Source organism: Rhagoletis pomonella, unplaced genomic scaffold (genome assembly GCF_013731165.1).
Source record: "Rhagoletis pomonella isolate Grant_MI unplaced genomic scaffold, Rhpom_1.0 Rhpom_scaffold_00004, whole genome shotgun sequence".
In the NCBI taxonomy this organism is placed as follows: Eukaryota; Metazoa; Arthropoda; class Insecta; order Diptera; family Tephritidae; genus Rhagoletis; species Rhagoletis pomonella.
Genome location: NW_023458558.1, coordinates 35,942,545 through 35,962,001, shown reverse-complemented (window position 1 = coordinate 35,962,001; position 19,457 = coordinate 35,942,545). Strand labels below are relative to the sequence as shown.

Genomic DNA, 19,457 nt, shown 5'->3' with positions numbered 1-19,457 from the left:
ATTGAGTAGGAAAGAAAGGGGTGAAACATTAAAAAAAAATTTTACTTCAAATCAGCATCAAAAAGTCTATGAGATGAGATCCGCCCCCGTTTTTTGAGATAAAATGCGACCCAATTTTGTTAAACTGTGTTTTTAGGGACGGTAAATTTGTTAAAAAACGCCTCAAAACTTTCGAAGGAAAAATTGCTTTTTTGGTAGAAATTTGAAAAGATTTACAGTTGGTAGTAATTGCTAGGGCCAAATAAGAGAGTACCTGATTAAGCCAATATGTAATTTGGAAGTAATTGCCAGAAGTTAATGGAAACGAGTGATTTATGCATTTCTTTATTAGTGGATATATTTTTAATTACATTATTCTTGTTGATTTGCGCTATAAAAGCCAAAGCGATTTTATTCTAGTCCAAAAAGCATGCCAGTCATTTCTGGCTGACATTTGATTGGCTAATCTTTGTTTAAACCAGTCAACTCGAGCTCGTACACACAAAGCCCGGAGATATTAAAAATTTAAATATTTTTTATGTAACTTTTTTTGCTCACATCTATGATCTACATATTTATGTATATAGTCAAAAATCTCTTCGTTTTAATATTACCGCTAAAGAAGAGTTTAAATATTTAGAAACACACAAAGCACCAAAAGAAATATTTTTGTATTGCTAAAATATCTGAAAAAATTTCTTATTAAAATTTGTATTTTTATTTAAAAGGTAAAATTTTAGGGCCTATTGCAAACCACGAACTGCAAACTGAGTTTATTTTTATATATATATTAATAGAGAATTTTATCTATTTTCGTTTGGTGCTAAACTGTACTTGGAATTTGATTTTTAAATTAATCTCCAAAAATTACATAAAATACCCCAGTGTGCCGATTAGCAATTAAAATATACACATAAATGTAGTGTAAGACATATATTGGTGCCCTCAAAAAAGCGGTTTCAAAATTTTATTGCGACGTATATATATGTGTAGTTATCCATCACTCCCGCTCTTTATAAGAACATTAGGAATCTCTCAACCCCAGCGTCTTCTGTCGGGTAATTTCATAGTCAAAATATTCCCTTTCAATTGGCTAACAAATGTTATAAATATAAGCCAAATCGACAAGTAAAGCCCACTTTTAGGAATATCCTGACCCCAGCGCCGCCTAGCGAGCAAATTTTTGGTAGAAATATTTCTTTTCAAGGTACTGATACATGTTCCGAATATGAACAAATCGGTTAGTGCTTTAGTGACATTCAATACACAGAAAACTCTATGAAATTGTGAAATAGTGACGTCTCAGCTTTCTTCATTTTTTGGCAACAACAACAAAAAGTTTAGATTTTTTTTCGAAAACCCTTCCACATTGAAGGTCCAAAAAAGTACTTTTGGCAGAATTGGAATCGGTGTAGCCGTTTGGTCAGGCATACGGAAAATATTTCATTTTTATATATTTGGTTATAGATATGTATATGACCTTATTAATAAGAAGTAAAATAGATTTACGGAGCTCTATAAAGTGAAATTTTTTTTTTAAATTTTCGATTTATAAATCAGTTAAAGTCTTCTGTATTTTTTATGAATTTAGGCGATTGGTTGTTACTTTTCCAAATAGTTTTTCATTGAAAATGGCCTCAAGCTCAATAAAATTGTTGAATGTAATTCACACATGTAAATATTTACATTCAAAATTTAGTTAAATAAATGATGATAAACATTAAAAAGCAACAATCTCTCCTAAATTACTGCTACTCCCGACTCCTGCATTTAGCTTGCAGTTATGAATGTAAAAATTTTTATTTTTTGTAATATTTCTTACTTCAGCACAACCTTTTAAATCTTTCTAAACTCTCAGCAAATACACACACATGTATAAGTCTACTTATGTAGGTGGCTTCAATTTCCATCCATCCTTTAGGCAAACACTTCACATGGTGTCACTTTCTCGTCTTACTGTTAGCCCGTCAAGTCAACAACTAAGCATACCAGTTAAGCTCCGAAATGGTAGCGGATTTTTAGGCGCTCACTTATGTAGTTGCCATTCACATATGGATATACTTACATTCCATGTGAGTGTGTTTGTTTCATTTGCCTTCTGCCGGCTGTCAGCCACACTACTTACTATTCTTCCAGGCACAGCGCAAGGTGTCGCCTATGTTAACCACTTTGTTTGCTTTTTTAGCTATTGTCGTTGTTGTCGCTAAAGAAGTTCGCTGTCTGTCTGCTGTTGACAGGCAAATCCGCGTTAAATATTCGACAAATAAGCGTAAGTCAAGCGATTTCCAGGCCAGAGTAGTGGAAAAAGCCGGATTTCGTGGATAAATATTTATATTTATTGTAGGTATTATGAAAATAGATCTGCATTCATACATACTTATGTACATAAATAGAGAAGTAATAGTTGGTGGGTGTTGAACTCAATTTATGCATTAGGATTACCTGGTATTTTGGTGAGGCGCATAAATGTACATATTTGTTGACTGTTAAGGACAATAAACGTTTGTATGAATGAAAGAGGGGACAAAATAAACAATTCAGAAGAGGCCTTCAGGAATTTCCCATATATGTAATATTTAGCGTCCCAGGTATTTTAAAGTACGATTTGGGTTTGTTGAAGAAATTAGCATTTTGGCGACATTTTTTGGAAGAAATTATAAGGAATCGGCGTAGAATCTCAATTTTTCGTATGTAACATTTATTTTATACGGGACTCCAAATGTTCGGTATTTCTTTTAATGTACTGTATTTGCTCCGTATTCGATATTCAGTACTTTTACGCCTTTAATAGCGCATAGAAATCAAATTCTCAAAGTTTGGAAGAGAAGTGGATGATTTCAAAGGTCCGTTTTCTCGTCCAGTTCGTTTCAAATGATGTTCACTGCATTGTACATGGCCGAAATCCAAGTAAGAAAAAAGTTCGTTTAATAGCACTCGTGTTTCTACACATCGCCTTCACTACCTAGGGTCATTTCTAAAAATTCGGGGTATAAATCTCGAGCGCAAAGCACGAAGCTATCGAAAAATATCCAACAATTTATTATTTTAATACTTAATATTAATGTATGAGTACTAATAATAAGGATGCTGTTTCAGACTAATGTCACCGTATGTATGACTCCAAAATTTTGTCCATGTATATTTAATAGCATTATATGTGAAAGCTAAAAAATTGGGCGTAATCGGTATATTTCAAAGCATCCACTCTTACAAACATAACCTCAAAAACGACTTAAAAAGGCCGTTAAAATCGGAAACATGAACCTATTATTACGAAATTTTACCACGAGTTCCATCATCACAATGTGAATAATGATAATAGAATGGCGCTTACACATATGCTAGTGTTTGGCCGAGATTCTCCCAAGATTTGTGGCGTGCGCCTTGATGTTGTCACACAAATCGAAGGGACCTACAGTTTTACGCCGACTCCGAACGGCGATTGTATTTTTATGAGAAGCTGTTTTTCATGGCAAGAAAACACTCGGAGGTTTGCCATTGCTTGCCGAGGGACGACCGCTGTTAAGAAAAAACATTTTTTCTATATTTTTTTTGCGATGTGATGTTGCTTTGACCAGGGCTTGAACCCAGGTGCTGTGGAGTGGAAGCGCGCACTGCTTACCACGACACCACAGCGGACGACCATCCCAATTTGAGGTTACGTTAAATGTCGCCAATTTGAGCAAATTTTTTTTTTCAGAAATCGGTAGAAAATATTTCGGTTTTTAATTTTTTTTATCGTAAGAAGACAAAGGAAACACAGTTTTATCCATCAAAGGTGTCAAAGATAGCGTAATTTTTGTTTGTTTATTAAAATACTCGATTATCCTGATTTTTGTTTTCTATTTTGTCTAGTAAGTGCTATGTTTTCATATGAACCTACGGTAAGAAAATACAAATAAAGTTTATAAGAAAAACAGATTGCTTAAGTGAACAAAAATCGAAATTAGTTTAAGGGCCAAATTCACAGTGTAGTTAACTCAGAATCAGCAGTGAACTACAGACTTTTGTACTGAAATTGCACACGGAAATGGTGCAACGGAAATGGTTGGGGCTCAAACAAGTGCTTCTTGTGTGTATGTATATGGTATTAATTTAACAAAAATTTGCTAATAAAAGGTTAAAGCATAACATTTAGAAAAAGACCAATACAAGAATGAAAGCAAAAGTGAGTACGTACATAGATAAAGAAAAGGATAAAGGCAAAAGTAAAAATAAAAACAAAAACAAATATGCGTAAAGATAAAGGCAAAAATGGAGACCAAGGTAAATTTAAACACTTTACCTATATATATAAGGGCAAAGGTGAAGGGGAATATGTAGATGAAGAAAATGATAAATATAAAAAGTAAAGATGAAGATAGGGAAAGAAAGATTAAAATAAAGGTATCGGAAGAGGAAAGGATATAGAGAGAGACACAGAGACTCAATCCGGGAACTATTTTGGGATTTTAGAGATTTTCAGGATTTTCGGCACTTATCGATATTTTTATCGGATTTTTTATACATATTTTTATCGATTTTGTTATACAAATTTTTACTACTGCAACAACAGCTCACAAGCTCTTCAAAAACCACTCCATACTATGTGCTTTTATTATCGATTTTACTTGGCTTTCAAGTATTTTTTGTACAGTAAATTACCACAAATTGCGTTACACTGGAATTTTATAAAATGGCTAATTTTTAAATTAAATTCTAAAAATAAGTTTGAAACGTTTTCGATTTCTAAATTTATGTAAACGACAGTCCAAAACTTCATAAAGTTTAACTTGTTTTCAAAAATATTAATAAGATTTTTAGTAGCACGCTTCCAATGTTACAATAAATTAAATTTCATAGCCAAAACGCACTTTTTTTAGTTTGTCATAGCCTTGGACAGGCCTCCCTGAAGCCGTGGAACAGGCAAATTACAAATTCCTATTGATAGAATAGGTGGAAGGCTCCCTTAAATATCTGACCAGTCCCATACTTAAATGATTTTTTTTATGATAGCAAATATGTGTAGCTGGTGTTTTTAGCTCTGTTTAAAAATAAAATATTTCAATACTTACGAAATTTCACCAAATGGTGTAAAAGCTTCACGCAATTGTTGGGTTTCGATTTCTGAGCTTAAGTCGCCGACGAAGATGTGAAATTGTTCTGAAATAAGAAAAATAAATTTTAACATTTAAATACAAGAAAAAACAGAACTCTTAAAATGTAACTTGAAATAGCTTACAAATATTATTATTTCAACTTTAAAACTTCAACACGAACCATACATTTGTATGTAATGGTGCACCACCATTAAACACATAACATATATGTATGTATATGTGTACATATTATGTAGATATAGCAGTAACCCACAAAAAGAGAAAGTTTTAGAATAAATTTTATACAAATACACAGCAATTTGCATAATATAATCTTCAGCTTTAAATTGAGACTAAAAAATGATAGAAAGTCAAGAAGGAGACGAAATAAGTGATTGCGTACATTGAAGGGTGTAAATAGTTTCTACAGCTGTGTCGTATATAAACGCTAACACATTGCCATGTCTAGCCATATATTTACTACTACATACATAGCTACATATTTATGTGTATAGTATAAATATACTATTGAAACATTGATAACTCATAACTAATATTTGTTTTTCGAAACTTATTTATATATATCAAAATATTTAAAATTTTATTAGCAATTTTGTTATGTATATAACTCCAATTTCGGAATATGGTCAGTTATGAGTTGCCAATGTTTGACCATCGGTATGCATTTACTGCCGTACATATAAAAGTTGAGATATTTTATTGAATTAATGTAAATGGTCCTAAAATGGCAGCCAATAATTTTTATTAGTCCTTTTTTATTCAGCGCTTTCACAACCGGCATTCTTATTCTTGGCATTTATTCTTGATTTCAGAATCACTTTTGTAACGAGTTTGTGCCAACAAAAAAAGAACCCATGAAGCATTTGGTGCAATAAAAGGAAACGAAATGGAAAATATAAAAACTACCAAGAGGAATAAAGGTTGACCAGACATAAGTACAAATGGTGAGTGTAGGGTGAATAAATGAATGAAAATAAAAACGGGTTAAGTGTAGCGAATATTTTACTTTTACTTTACAACTGGCCAAGGGGAGGACAAAATTTCCAATAAACATTACTCTGAACTACTTTCAATCTCATTTCTTAAATTTGCATAATAAAAAGTATATATTGTAGCATTTTTTTAAATTTGCAGACATTGCACAGTGTAGTGAATTGTGTAGTTTACACTGGCTGTACAAATTAAATTTGTTGAAAATAAAAATATAACTAAAGTTTAAAGGAGTAAATCTAAAAATCATGTCAAACCATGTTTTTTTTATTCCATAAGTCAAAAATGTGGTATCTTTTGTTTTGTTGAAAAATAAAATAAAAATGTGCCACTCTTTTGCCCTTTGCGAAATAATGAGGGTTTAGCAGATGCATAAAATCATTTTTTAATTTTTTGTTAATGTCATCAGATCTGCACCATTCGTTTGATTTTCAAAGGCGCATTAGAGGCATTGTCCTTTAGATGTGTAATAAAGGTCTAACATTTGAAAAGAGTTGCCACCTGTTGAAAAATTTTATTCAAATTATTTAATATATTAAGTGAATTATTAGAAGATGGATATCAATAGAAAGGCGTTTGAAAGGGTTGATTTCTTGATTTCATGTAGAAGGATTGCCACCTGTTTAAAAAATGAAATTCCATTTAAATTTAGGGAACTAGGTGACTGAAATATATACCAGCATATAAATGGGAGTGAATTTAATTAAATTATACAATATTTTTATTTATGAAAAATTAACATATTTTTATGAAACGAATGGGTTACGATACGGAATTTTTTATTTTATTACAGTATGTAAATACATACATTGCCAACGAGTGATAAGCTTTCTTGCTCCTTTCATATTAATGGACCCTTAAATTAACTTTAAGGTTGCAGGAATTTGTTTATTCTTCACTTATTTTTTGCTTAATTTTTTTAATTTGTTCTTTGGTCTGACGCTCATGTTTTTATACATATTTCAGTTCCCAAAAGCCATTAATCAAATTGAATTAAATTGTCTAAAGAGGTGGCAACCGTTCATTCAATTTTTAAAAGTGAGGAATCAGTTTACAGGGTTTAGTCTGTAGATGTGCAGTAAAGTTTTATATTTTGAAAAGGGTTGCCAGCTGCTAAAAAGTTGAACTCAAATTATTTAGTAAGTTAAATGATTTTTATATTACAATATGGGTATCAAACGACATGGCATTGGAAATACTTTACATCTATAACGGTTGCCACCTCTTTAGACAATTTAATTCAATTTGATTAATGGCTTTGGGTAACTGAAATATGTATAATAACATGAGTGTCAGACCAAAGAACAAATTTAAAATATTAAGCAAACAATGAATGAAGAAACCTTTCAGGGGGGGAGATCTACTACTGATACTGATTCGCTAACTGGTTATAGAATCTGCCCCCCGACCTCCAAAAATGATATCGTCCGATTCCGCTGGAACAAAAATGCTTCAAACAAGTAGGAGTTTCTCTGCATTATAGCCTCGAACCGACATATATAAATCTTTCATTTGAGTCAGTATTAAAAGCTCTATTAGCTCCTACATTCGGGTTTTGATAGGTGAGTTTCCCCTGAGCCGTTTTTTCCATATCTTTGGCCTGTGTGCGTTTTTATTCGAAACCTAAATGTTTAGGTACCGAGTATCGAGAGTATTGGACACATTTTTAATCGGTACCGAATATCGATCAATACTTAAAAGTATTGACTCAGCACATCTCTACTGCTGTCATCTCGACTGTGACGTCAGCAAAACAGCTGATTCTGTCAAATTCACTGAGAGCAGATTAGCGGTGCTGCCGTCGGCGCCACCTTCTGTATTCTAGCGCTATATCAAATGTTGCTCATACGCAACGACCTACGTTTTTATTAATATCTATCCTTTGAACACAAATTTCCTTCTCAAAACATATCCTTAAATGGCAAATAAATTTTAAATATCACAAACTTATCCATTGGCGATAAAATATGCTTTTGCCGAAATGATGTTAAATGCTATGAAAATTTTCTCCTATTGCAAAACATTTAAACGGTTTACGATCAAACTTCTTAGCTAACAGCCTACAACATAAATAAAATATTCGTATTTTTGATGCCGGAAAATTAAGTAAATATGAGTTTTTAAATACATATCGAAACCTTACAGCGAAAAAAATATAAAAGGATTTATCTTCAAAATTTTCCTTTTGATGCAGAAATGCATCTAGATGCTTTGTTAATTTTTCTGGTTTAAAAAGAAAATTTTGAAACAAATTTCTCATACGTTACTTTAGTAGCTAGGGATCGGCGCAAACATTTCTATGTCAATTACTACTCTTTGTACTAAGATGTACTAAGATGGACTGTTTCCTACACTCTCATTAGCGCTCTCTTTAACATTATTCACAAAATTGTTTTCAGGGTCTTTACTCGTACAAATATTAACACATACAAACGATTTCGCGCTATATGATTCCGAACGAAACTTATTTCGCTGGCAGTGTTCCTTATGCCTTGCGAAGTGAAAGTAAAACGGAATTTAGTTGCGACAATTTTTCACGCGATTTCTTGAATCATAAACTGGCGGCCCCCAACTTCATTGGAAACGATAAGTTGAAATGATGTTCACACCAGGTGATTGTTGCTTTCAACTAAAAGTTGCCCGTAAAATCTCCTCTTGTAAACACCCTATAAAAAAATGTTGTTCACACGCAATGTTGCTCGTACGCAGCAAAGTTACTCATACGCGATGTTACTCAAACGCATCTTGTGAGTAACTGATCAATACAAAATTTGTAGAAGTATTATAATAAAGAAATTTTCAAACAATTTTTAACCATAAAGTATTACAGCCAGTTTCACCAAAGCAATTTAAGTGAAAAATTATTAAATTTTTTTTTTTGAATTTTATATGGAAATTGACAGAAAACAAAAAATAATTTTCCATTTAAATTGCTGAAACCGAATTCATTTCCACAACAGTATCATATAAAAAAATCTTAAAGTGCAAAAAAAAACACACAATTTTCTTGCGGTTTGTTCAAAAGATAAAGCTAAAGAAAATTAGGTAATTTATTTTGAGCCACGTGTTACTTGAAAAAAATTTTATGAAATTATGGGTGTGCTAGACCAGAAGTTAACTTTAGCCATGCTAGGCCGTTAAAACTAAAATGAAAGCATAACCTTAATATTCATACTTATTTGTATAGGAAGCATATGCACATTAGTTATACACGTACATACATTTTGATGTATACATATTTAGATGTACTGAAAATAAACAAAATTCATTTAGTCTTTCCGTTGCCAACTAAGTAAGAAGCAAATAACGTTGGTTTATACATAAGTAAAGTAGTATAGTTGTGCTATTGTGTGTGCATATGTACGACTATAAAGCCTGCGCCTTGCATATGTGTGTATGTATGTACATACCTTTGAAAATAGTTCGCTTCAATTTCGTTTACAGCCAAAATTACCGGAAACGTTAATTTGTGCACGTGGTTTCGCTATAAAAATGGGGGATATTTAGTGCAGCAATATGACTAACAAACTCATGCACATACTTATGTATGTATATATATATATACCTATGTTTCCACATTATTATATTATCTACACGTGCTACACTAGTATGTATTAGTTTGCTAGCCTATATATGAATCCAACCCACTTGCAGCTGTGTGTGGCCCCCATGTCTGAGCTAATAAACGGGCACGCAGTTCTAAAAGTGCTCGTATGAGTACGTAAAACGTGCAAGCGTAGCAAAAATATTCATGTCTGCATGCGTTCACTAGCATTTCTGATTATATGAGAGTATGTGCATGACTAAACGGCAGGAGAGTGAAAAAAAGTATATGGGTATTACAGGAAGCGTCAGCAGAGGCGTGTGTACAATTTTCGCAGGCATTCCCCAACTGAATAGTGCTAATTATTTCGACTAACGTTTTAGTTTTGTGTACGTCTCTGGAAAGTTATGTGAAACAACTTTGTATGTATATAATTAATTATGTGTCATGAAGGAAGTTATAGTACGAATTGCGGTAGCATTCGAGAATGAATATTCCATTACAAACTAACTTTTTAGTAATGCTAAGGTAACACCATAAGGAACAGTGCTGAGTAGCAGTTTCTAAAGAACTTCAGTACATTGGTGCTTTGCTTTCATGGAAAATACATACATATGTCAATAAAAAATACCGCTGAGCCCAATTTTTAGCTGCGTGTAAATTGCATAGCCCCTCTCTACGCCATTCGAGCCCAAACAAAATTTCATAGAGGATGACTCACTGTCGTGCCAATCTGAATTGCTGCAATGCTTTAAGGTGTATAGCAAAACTTGTTGGCATAAGCATGCAGATGACATTGACAATGTCAGCCTCAAAATCCATGGCCGTAAGCGTAACACTTTTCAGCCTAGAGCATACATATATTAAAAGTAGTCGTTGAGTTGCCAGATAAATATTTCAAAAACAGTAACGAACTATATTTCGTTAGCTGCGGCGATAATTATATTTATCACAAATAGTGGCGCACAGTGGTCTGAAATTGGCTGAAAGTCCAAGCTTTTAAACCGGCTGAGATAACGTACTTCTTCTGAAATTTATTCTCCCTCTCTCAATGTCTCGAAATGTGCAAAAGGGTGGTTGCTAAGCCTCTAGATATGTCTACAAAAACATTTGAAGGATTTTTTCTTGCAAAATATGTCACCAGTAGGATTAAAAGGACGTACAAAGTTGTAAAGTTCAGCTACGCCTGTTGAAGGATCTGTTGTTGTACAAAATTTAGAAACATGTTTATCAAAATTTCAAACTTTTTAAAATCAATTTTTAGAAAATTTTCCGGTATACAGTTTAAAAAGTCTAATAATTTCGTAATTTTTTATAAGATTTGCATGAAAACATACTGCAGTTACTCAACCTTTGAAATGGTGATTTTTTTTTTAATATTCGCAAGATTGTTAAAAGTACATTTTTTTTTGTGTAAAAGACTTGTTTATGCTTTAAGTTGAACCAAATAAATAAAAGCCAAAAGTTTAGAAAACCTTAAGAAAAATTCGAACATTTTTCATCAAAGTTTCGAACTTTTAAAGTCAATTTTTAGAAAAATTTCAGGTATGTAGTGCAAGTTTCAAGCGGCATTTGGTTTAATTTTTTTTACGCAGCTCAATTTTGGCCAAAATTTGAAATTTTCTTATTCCATCACAGAATACGTATCAGGGGCAATTTTAAGTAGCTTTGTCAGACAAGAAATTGGCACATGGCCGCGCAGTAGCAGAAGCAGCTGCAGTTGCAATGGAAAAGCGGCACGGCACAGTCGAAGGAATAAGCAAAATAATGAATAATATTTTCACGCATGTTGCACAAAAACATAGCGAAACATGAATATGTAAACTAAACTCTATTTATGATACATATAAAGAAATGCGTGATGCATTCTGCCACATGGTGAATTTCAAACGAATTTCTGTCTTTGCGCCACCCAACTCCGCTCAATCGTTGCCATTTAAAAGTACTTCCTGTTCGCTGACGTGGTGTTGAAGTAAACGAAATTTACATTTGTAGTATACACGTACCTGTGCAATGCAAGCATAGGAATACTAAAAATATGTATGTATATATATGCACTTCTGTACGCATGTTGCAAGTTTAAGGCAACACAGTTTATGTGTACTAACATGCAACTGCATCGTGTACATACTTACATACGTGCGCACGTAAAACGTGAATAAGAAGTCGTAAGGCTTCAGATTTACTACAAATGTTAGTTGCAGGTAAGGTAAAATTATTTACAACAAAGAAATAACTAATAAAGTTAGCTAGGAAGGAAGGAAGGATTTTTCACTTGCTTTGTAAAACATAAAATGGGAGTGTACCGCGCTGTTTCTTGTGCAAAGCTAATTGCAGTTTATTCAGCGCTTTATTAATATTAGGGGCTGGTGGAATACAATTATATGTACATATAATATGGAGATAAATAGAATAGCGTTGGTAAGAAAATTGCATTACATTATTGTTTTATTAACTGAAATGAAGAAATAGAGGCATGTTTTAAAGTATTAATCAACTACTGCATAATTTAGAGAAAAATTCAATTTTTAAACTACAATTTCTGCCGCCTCTAATCGAAAAAAACCGTCTGTTTTGATAGGCACCTATTTAACCAGGAATAATTGAGTGGCATATTTTTTTGAACAAGTTACTTGTATTGTCTTCGAATTTCAAAGTGAAGTCAAGTCCTTCTCCCCTGTTCTTTCCATCGCAGAGAAGTCTTCCGTTTCATCTGCTATCACCAGCGGGCACCTCTTTGCATATTCCCGGAGCTGGAGCAATTTTATAATTTGGTATGACTTGGCCTAACCAGAGCTGCTTTAGAACTCACACAGCTCATTTATTCATCGCGTCCGGTACTCGTTATCACAAATATGTAAAGGGCCGTAAAGACCCATGGTGGGAATTATGTATAAAAGGTAGGGTCGATCCTGGTGAGTGGACTTTATTACTCAATTACTTACATAGTCCGAAGTACCATGTGTTGGCATCAGCTACTCTCCAATGACGTGAACGAATTTTGTATCTATGTCCAGGCTTGCTCTTAGGAGCGCAATTTAACCCCACATCCACTCAGACAGATGTCTCTAAACTAAATCAATAATAGGAATACGGTAAATGCACTCCAAGAATATCCACTGCAATGTATTTCAAGCGAAACATGCTCTTATAAAATAGGGTGCACTTTCGCTGGTCAACTCTTTTCACAACATTCCTTCAGTGACTTTCTACTCCGAAACCCGCTGGAATGCTGTGAAAACTCGTAAAATGGCGATGGAATGAAAATATTTTTTTACCAAGTCAGATACTAAGTTACTAATAATAATACCCTTTACCACCTACCACAAATTATTGTCATAAAACTTCTGCAGAACCCCAGCGTAAAATAATTCGTAATTGTAAAAATTAAAAACGAAAGGTTGCCTTTTTAATTGAATGTATTTACATATTTATGTTTAATGAACACACAATAAGTGAATCAAAGGTTTAAAATTCTCAACAAAGTCATAAATTGAATTGAATTAGACAGTTATCTCAGACCAACGGTGATTCACCTGAGACAAACGCGTATACATCTAACATCCACGAGCGGTTGCGGGATACTGATGGCCGTCTTGAAAAGGTACAGAAACTAAGAAGTTAATACGAAGCTCGGGGGCAAAAATATTTACGAGCATCAACTCCACGGTGAGACGTATGATAGCTGGTTCAGGGTTAACATACACATGGTGTGTGTGGCAGGTCATAAGGACCTACAAAGAAGTTGCATATCAGACGAGCATGCGAGGAAAGGAAACATGCTGTCTGACGCCAAGTCTTCTCACGGTGGAGGAATACCGCTGTTTATCTGCCGCTGTTAATGAATTACATCACACTTTGTCGACAAGGCAAAGACAAAGATGGTCGGAAGAACCCACGTGCAGGGCGATTTCGAGAAGAAAAGGTCCGATTCACTCATTTGTCTAGAATTTCCCTTCCTTCGTCAGAAAACCGTATTATAACAGGCCACTACTTGAGGGGGAAGAATGCTACAAGAATGAGGCTACCGCCATTTCGAGTGCTAGAAGATACTGTTGAAACAAATATCTATTTGGCTTTCTCGCGGGCATTAGCGCAGCCGGCATTCATTCATAATTCCTCGAGCGGCCTTAACATAGACAATTAGTTCTGGTAATATATTTCTAGGTGCCTCTAATGGAACCAAGCAGCCACTACAGCGCCTGCATCAAACTCGAAAGTATCTAGAGTAGTAGATCTCAAACCCAGTATATCTCTTTGCAGTGGAGGGAAGGAATAATGATGGTTTCCGAGGTCAAAATGAATATACTTTGATTTGTGACTTTGCTCCATTAATCTGCGATTTAATTAAAAAATATACAGTAAAGTTTCTTATCTGCCACAATCAACTCCTACCGAAACAAATATTTTTGTTATACTTCACAACCAACCTAAATATTTAGAAAGCTTTTTATCTTTGCACTAGACCCCTTTTCACGCGGAACCGCCAGCTTCAGTCACTTAATAAGAAAACGTATATTGGTTATGAATGCATATATACATACATACTTACATACTTTTTAAGTACCGTTTTTAACAACACCAACAGCACCAACAGCAATAACATTAACTTCAACTTAATCTGAATTTTTAAATATCCACATCCTCCAAACATTATTGATCAACGCAATGTAATTCTGGCTCCTACCGCGTGTCATAACCAACAACGGTATCCCTTCAAAACCATTTAAAACGGCTTTTTACGATGCTCATTAGCAAATGTAACAGGAGTAACTGTTCGCATACGCGGCGTTGCCGAGGTCGCTGCATTGCTGCTGCGGCGTTAATGAAAAATGCCGCACATTCAGGGTTCGCTTATTGCCCTACGTTACTAATTTTAGTTGAAAGTATTACCTTTTGCCAACGAACTACGTACGTGCGGCCGACGTTGGCCTTATACATATCGACCACCCACCGCACGATTGGCGGCCTTATTTTCTGTTTGGAAGCGAGCGTCAGGCGAAGTGAGATCGGTGTTGCTACTACCTTTGCCTTTGTGCGTGGAGGCACAAATGAGACTCATTATTGTAAATCAATCGACCTACACAAATTTCGTAACTGCGGCTTTTATTGCTTCCGCAGCCACAATTTCAATTTCCCTTTTTAAGCGAAACGCCACGCAGCGCAACGCAATCGGTCCACACGTGTACATACACACTACGGCAGTTGTCGGAATTTATATACTATATATGTATGCATGTACGTATGTATGACTAAATATATGAATCAAATAATTACACACACCTACAGAGCAGTACATATACTGACTGGGTGATGTCGAAGAGCAACAAAGATGGGCAATTGTGGTAAACAATGCTATTGCCCTAACCACATTTGCCATCACTGCCACCATTATAGCTATTGCCGATAAAAAGGAAGACAACAATATTTAAAATACATAGCAAAAACAACAATTAAACAGACAACTTGCAACATGAATCACCTCTACCTTTGCAGTAGCATGTAGTTCACCAGCTTCCTAGCTTGCTCAGCCCTTCCCAACTCTTATTGTGCTTTGCCAGCCTCACGCCTCTTCCCACAATATTTGTTTTTTCTTCATTGTTCTCTTCGTGCTGGCTTTTAACGACATCATCGCTCTGTCTGCTATTGCCAATGAAAAATTCATGATTTTGCCACGGCACTGGCTTTGGCATTAGAAGTGCTTCAACCTCGGCAGCTGGATGCTTTTGCATTTCCAATGCGCCACTAGAGCACTGCTCACTCTTTATTCTGCGTTTCGCATTATTTCTTTATGTATATATGTATGTGCTCTTCCAGCCAAAGTCGCTGCCGTAGCCGCAGCAGCATAAGAATTAATGATAACAACGCTACTAATTAAAGCCAAATAGTGAATGCGAACGACTGCGGGAAGGACGCAAAAATGGGAGAAGCTACTGATTTGAAGGTAAAGATACGGAAAAGACGAAAAGAGAATGCAGTAATTGGAGTGCGTGCTTTAAAATCAGGGCCAAAATAGCACCGCTTTGCACACTATGGCCGAGATTTTAGGGTAGATCTCGCCAGAATAATTTAATACTAGTTTCGGAAAATAACAAAACTTAAAGTCGACTTCGAAATAACGCAAAGAATATGTATGTATATGTGAAATCCTACCTGGAAATTTTGATACTGGTGCCAAACATTGTAATAGGAAAAACTTATGGCGTTTTCTTTTCTATAAAAAATGTGGCCTTTCATTGCCCGCTACTTAGTATTTTTGCTTGGAGGTCACTGAGCAGGTAACACTTCTCATTTTAAAAGAAAATGGCATTCGTTTAAATATCGAGCCCTACAAAAAGTGTTTATGTTCTGTGTGATCTCATCCACACGAGCACTTATTCAACCAATTGATAGAATTTCCGAGTCGCACTTCTGCATGCCAACAAGCTTCAAGCTCTTTGCTCTCATGCCCTTCTGATTTTATTTTTTTACTCTTGAAAATAAATCTTTCGCATTGCCACTGGCTGCACTGTAATATGGTGTTTACATAAGGCGATAAGTGAATCAAATGTTGCCTACCTCTCAACTTCATTGGAAGCGATTAGTTGGCGATTCTTGCTTTCAACTAATAGTTGCCAGTAAAATCGCCTCATCGAAACATTGTAAAATACTAATGGAATAGGCGAAATAATTGCAGACTAGACGAAGTCCCTACAAGTTTTTTATGTTTGTCTTTTATTCGCTAAGGTAAATGGATATAAGCTTACTTATATACATGGTATATACATACTAATGTTTATATGTAGGTACATATGTTCATGTAACTTTATTTAACTCCAACGCTGGTTTGGCGGCTACTTCCGTTCGATATGCGAAACTCAGTTGCCGCGGTCGCATTGCGTACTTTGTAATGAGTTAATTTAGTTTTGCTGCAGTGGCAACCCATTCCAGTTTTCACACTCAAAGTTATGCCAACCACATACATACATATAAATGTTTGTGTGTATGTATTCTTAGCATGGCCGCAGTTGCACAGTTGCGAATAAACACAACAATGAATAATGCATACTATATACTCACTGAATGTAGTTACCCCGCAGTGAAACAAGCCAAGAAATATTCTAGTAGATCACACTAAATAAACCAGTTTTTTCAGTGTACTTCTTGCCGCTCGGAGGTTACGCAAAATTATATAGGTCCCTCCATTTGTGTAACAGCATCAAAACGCGTAACATAAATTGCAGGAGAAGCTCGGCCTTATATTACAGATCTGTATACCGTTTTTCTAGATCAGTTAATTTTCTCAATATATTTTAATTTTAAGTTTGCAGTGCGAATGTCGAAAGATTCAAACTTTAACATGCCAAAGGTTACTCATACGCCATGCACGAGTATGTATATTAGAGTGGTCCAAAAAAATTAAGTTGGAATTTTAATGCCGGCACCCCCTAGGATTGTTCTATATCGAAAAAAATATACCCCTCTTTTTTATTTTGAAATCAAACAAGTAAGAAAGTCTAAGTTCGGGCGGAGCCGAACATTAAATACCCGGCGCAAGTATTAAATATATGTTTTTTCACCTTTCCGAAAGCTACCGCTAGTTGGTAAACCGGGGTGTACCAATTTTAAGTAGCGTCCTTAAATTTCGAAATATTGCAGTTTCAAGCATTTCTGAAATTTACCGTTTTATGAAAAGCGGCCGTAATTTTAGCCCGATTTCAATAATTTTTAACAATTGTCTTTTATGTGGCAAGCACAATAACCGTACCGAGTTTGGTACAAATTGGTAGAACGGTTACCGATATACGTATATGTTATCATAAGTGAGCGGTGCCAAGCCCATTTTCCAAAATTTTACCATAAACATATTTCTTGGTAAAGAATTGTTGCAAGCATCAATTTTGAATAAATTAGCGTTAATATTTACTGATTTATCGAAGATTTTGTATTTCTCTAAATTACCGTTATATGGGAAGTGGGCGTGGTTACTATCCGATTTCGCCCATTTTCAATACCAACCTACCTTGGATTAACAGAAACCTACATACCAAATTTCGTTGAGATAACTCAATTTTTGCTCGAGTTATCGTGTACACGGACGGATGGACAAACGGACAGACGGACGGACAGACAGACATGGCTTAATCGATTTCTCTATTCATTCTGAGCATATATGTATACATTTGTCTATTTCTATCTCGATTCGTTTTGGCTGTTACAAACAACCGTTCTGTGAACAAAATTAATATACCCTTGTGCACAAGTGCGCTCGGGTATAAAAATATTTAGGGGGTGCTCAAAGCGCTCAAAGTTTTCCATGTATTTTATATGGAGAAAAAACCATTTTTCGTAGAAACGGTATAAAACTCTTAAAAATCAATATTTTTCAATCGGAAAACTGTGGTTCTCTTCAGGAGACTTCCAGCATTAATATCCAATTGTTTATTTAACCATTTTTTATGATTAAAGATTTTTCCATTGCATTTTCTAGGGGTTTTGGAGGACCTATAAAATATAGTTACTATGAAAAAATGGTTAAATTCATTACTGGGAATCTACTGAAGATAAGAAAAGTTTACCGATCCAAAACTGTTGATTTTTAAGAATTCTACAGTATTTCTACGAAAAGTTGTTTTTCCCCATATAAAATACATGGAAAACTTTGAGCGCTTTGAGCACTCCCTATTTTTATTTTTTTTCAAAATAAAAAAATAAGGGTATATTATTTTCGATATAGAACAATCCTAGGGGGTGCAGGCATTACAAATCCGACCTTATTTTTTTACATACATTTTTGGACCACTTTAATGTATAAACGACTACGTCGATGTGCGATGTGGCGTATGAGCAATATTATTTCCTGCTGCTATTTCACACAAAAAAATACTTGGACACTTTCATTTGATCATTCACATCTTGTTTATTTATATATCGATTTTCATCGTTGGTAACTTGATTTTTTCGCAAAATAGCAAGCATAAATATAAATTAAAAAAAAAATAAAATTGTAATTTTTTTTTATTTTTTCGTGTTAAATTCTAAACGATAAAAATTAAAATATATTGGGGAAAAGAGTATGCAGATACATAATCCGCGAACCAATATTAAATTTACGAATCTCGGTGTTTTTTGCGTCACTTCAAAACTTGAGATTTGCCCTGCAGTGTACTTAGAAGAAAAAATCGAGCTAAAAATATAAGTAGGTTATAAAAATGCTTCGAATGAAACGCTTGTACTTTTTCTCGTCGCCTTCTTTACTTTTGTAGCAACTGAGTCAAATTGCAGATGCAATTTTTCCAATTGACGAAAGTGCTAAGCTTCATATCAAAATCGGTAGTAAACTATTTCAGAACTGGTAGCTTTTACTGCAGGGTAGGTACATGCATACCTGTACGTATACTACATAAGTATGCATCTATGTATACTACAAACTCACATATTCTGGCTTGGAACGGCATACTTTGTGGCGGTCGAAACTGGTTGAATGGTGTTTTTATTCTAACATTTGCAATAGTTTTCAAGCAAAATTTTTCGTTGTGCTTTTATAAAAATAAGGCTCATGCATTAACCAAAATCATAAAAATCAAGCTTTCACGCTTTAGACTGAATTCGGAAAAATTCCAAAATTTTTATTAAAATTTTGAGCTTTTAATCAGGGTTTTTATACAATTTTTGGGTATGCAGTTACAAGACTCATGAAATTTTATCAAAATAAATGTAAGTATAAAGCGGCCAAAAATCGCATTGATTTTGAATAACAGTCTTTTGTCTGATGGCTTTTGTGTTTTTTTTTTTTTTTTTTCATATAACAAGTGGAATTTATAAAAACTGGTGTTGATTGTTTTTAATTTTTTTAAATCAACTCG

General features: G+C 34.4%; 1 protein-coding gene across 1 annotated transcript in view; it reads right to left on the bottom strand.

The window, feature by feature from the left end:
- LOC118737540 (protein alan shepard-like) overlaps nucleotides 1–19,457 on the bottom strand; it is a 320,435-nt gene that overhangs the window by 40,129 nt on the left and 260,849 nt on the right. Inside the window, exon 4 of the mRNA XM_036468114.1 lies at nucleotides 5,034–5,121. Within this exon, the coding sequence (XP_036324007.1) occupies nucleotides 5,034–5,121 (88 nt within the window). The remainder of the gene's footprint in view (nucleotides 1–5,033; nucleotides 5,122–19,457) is intronic.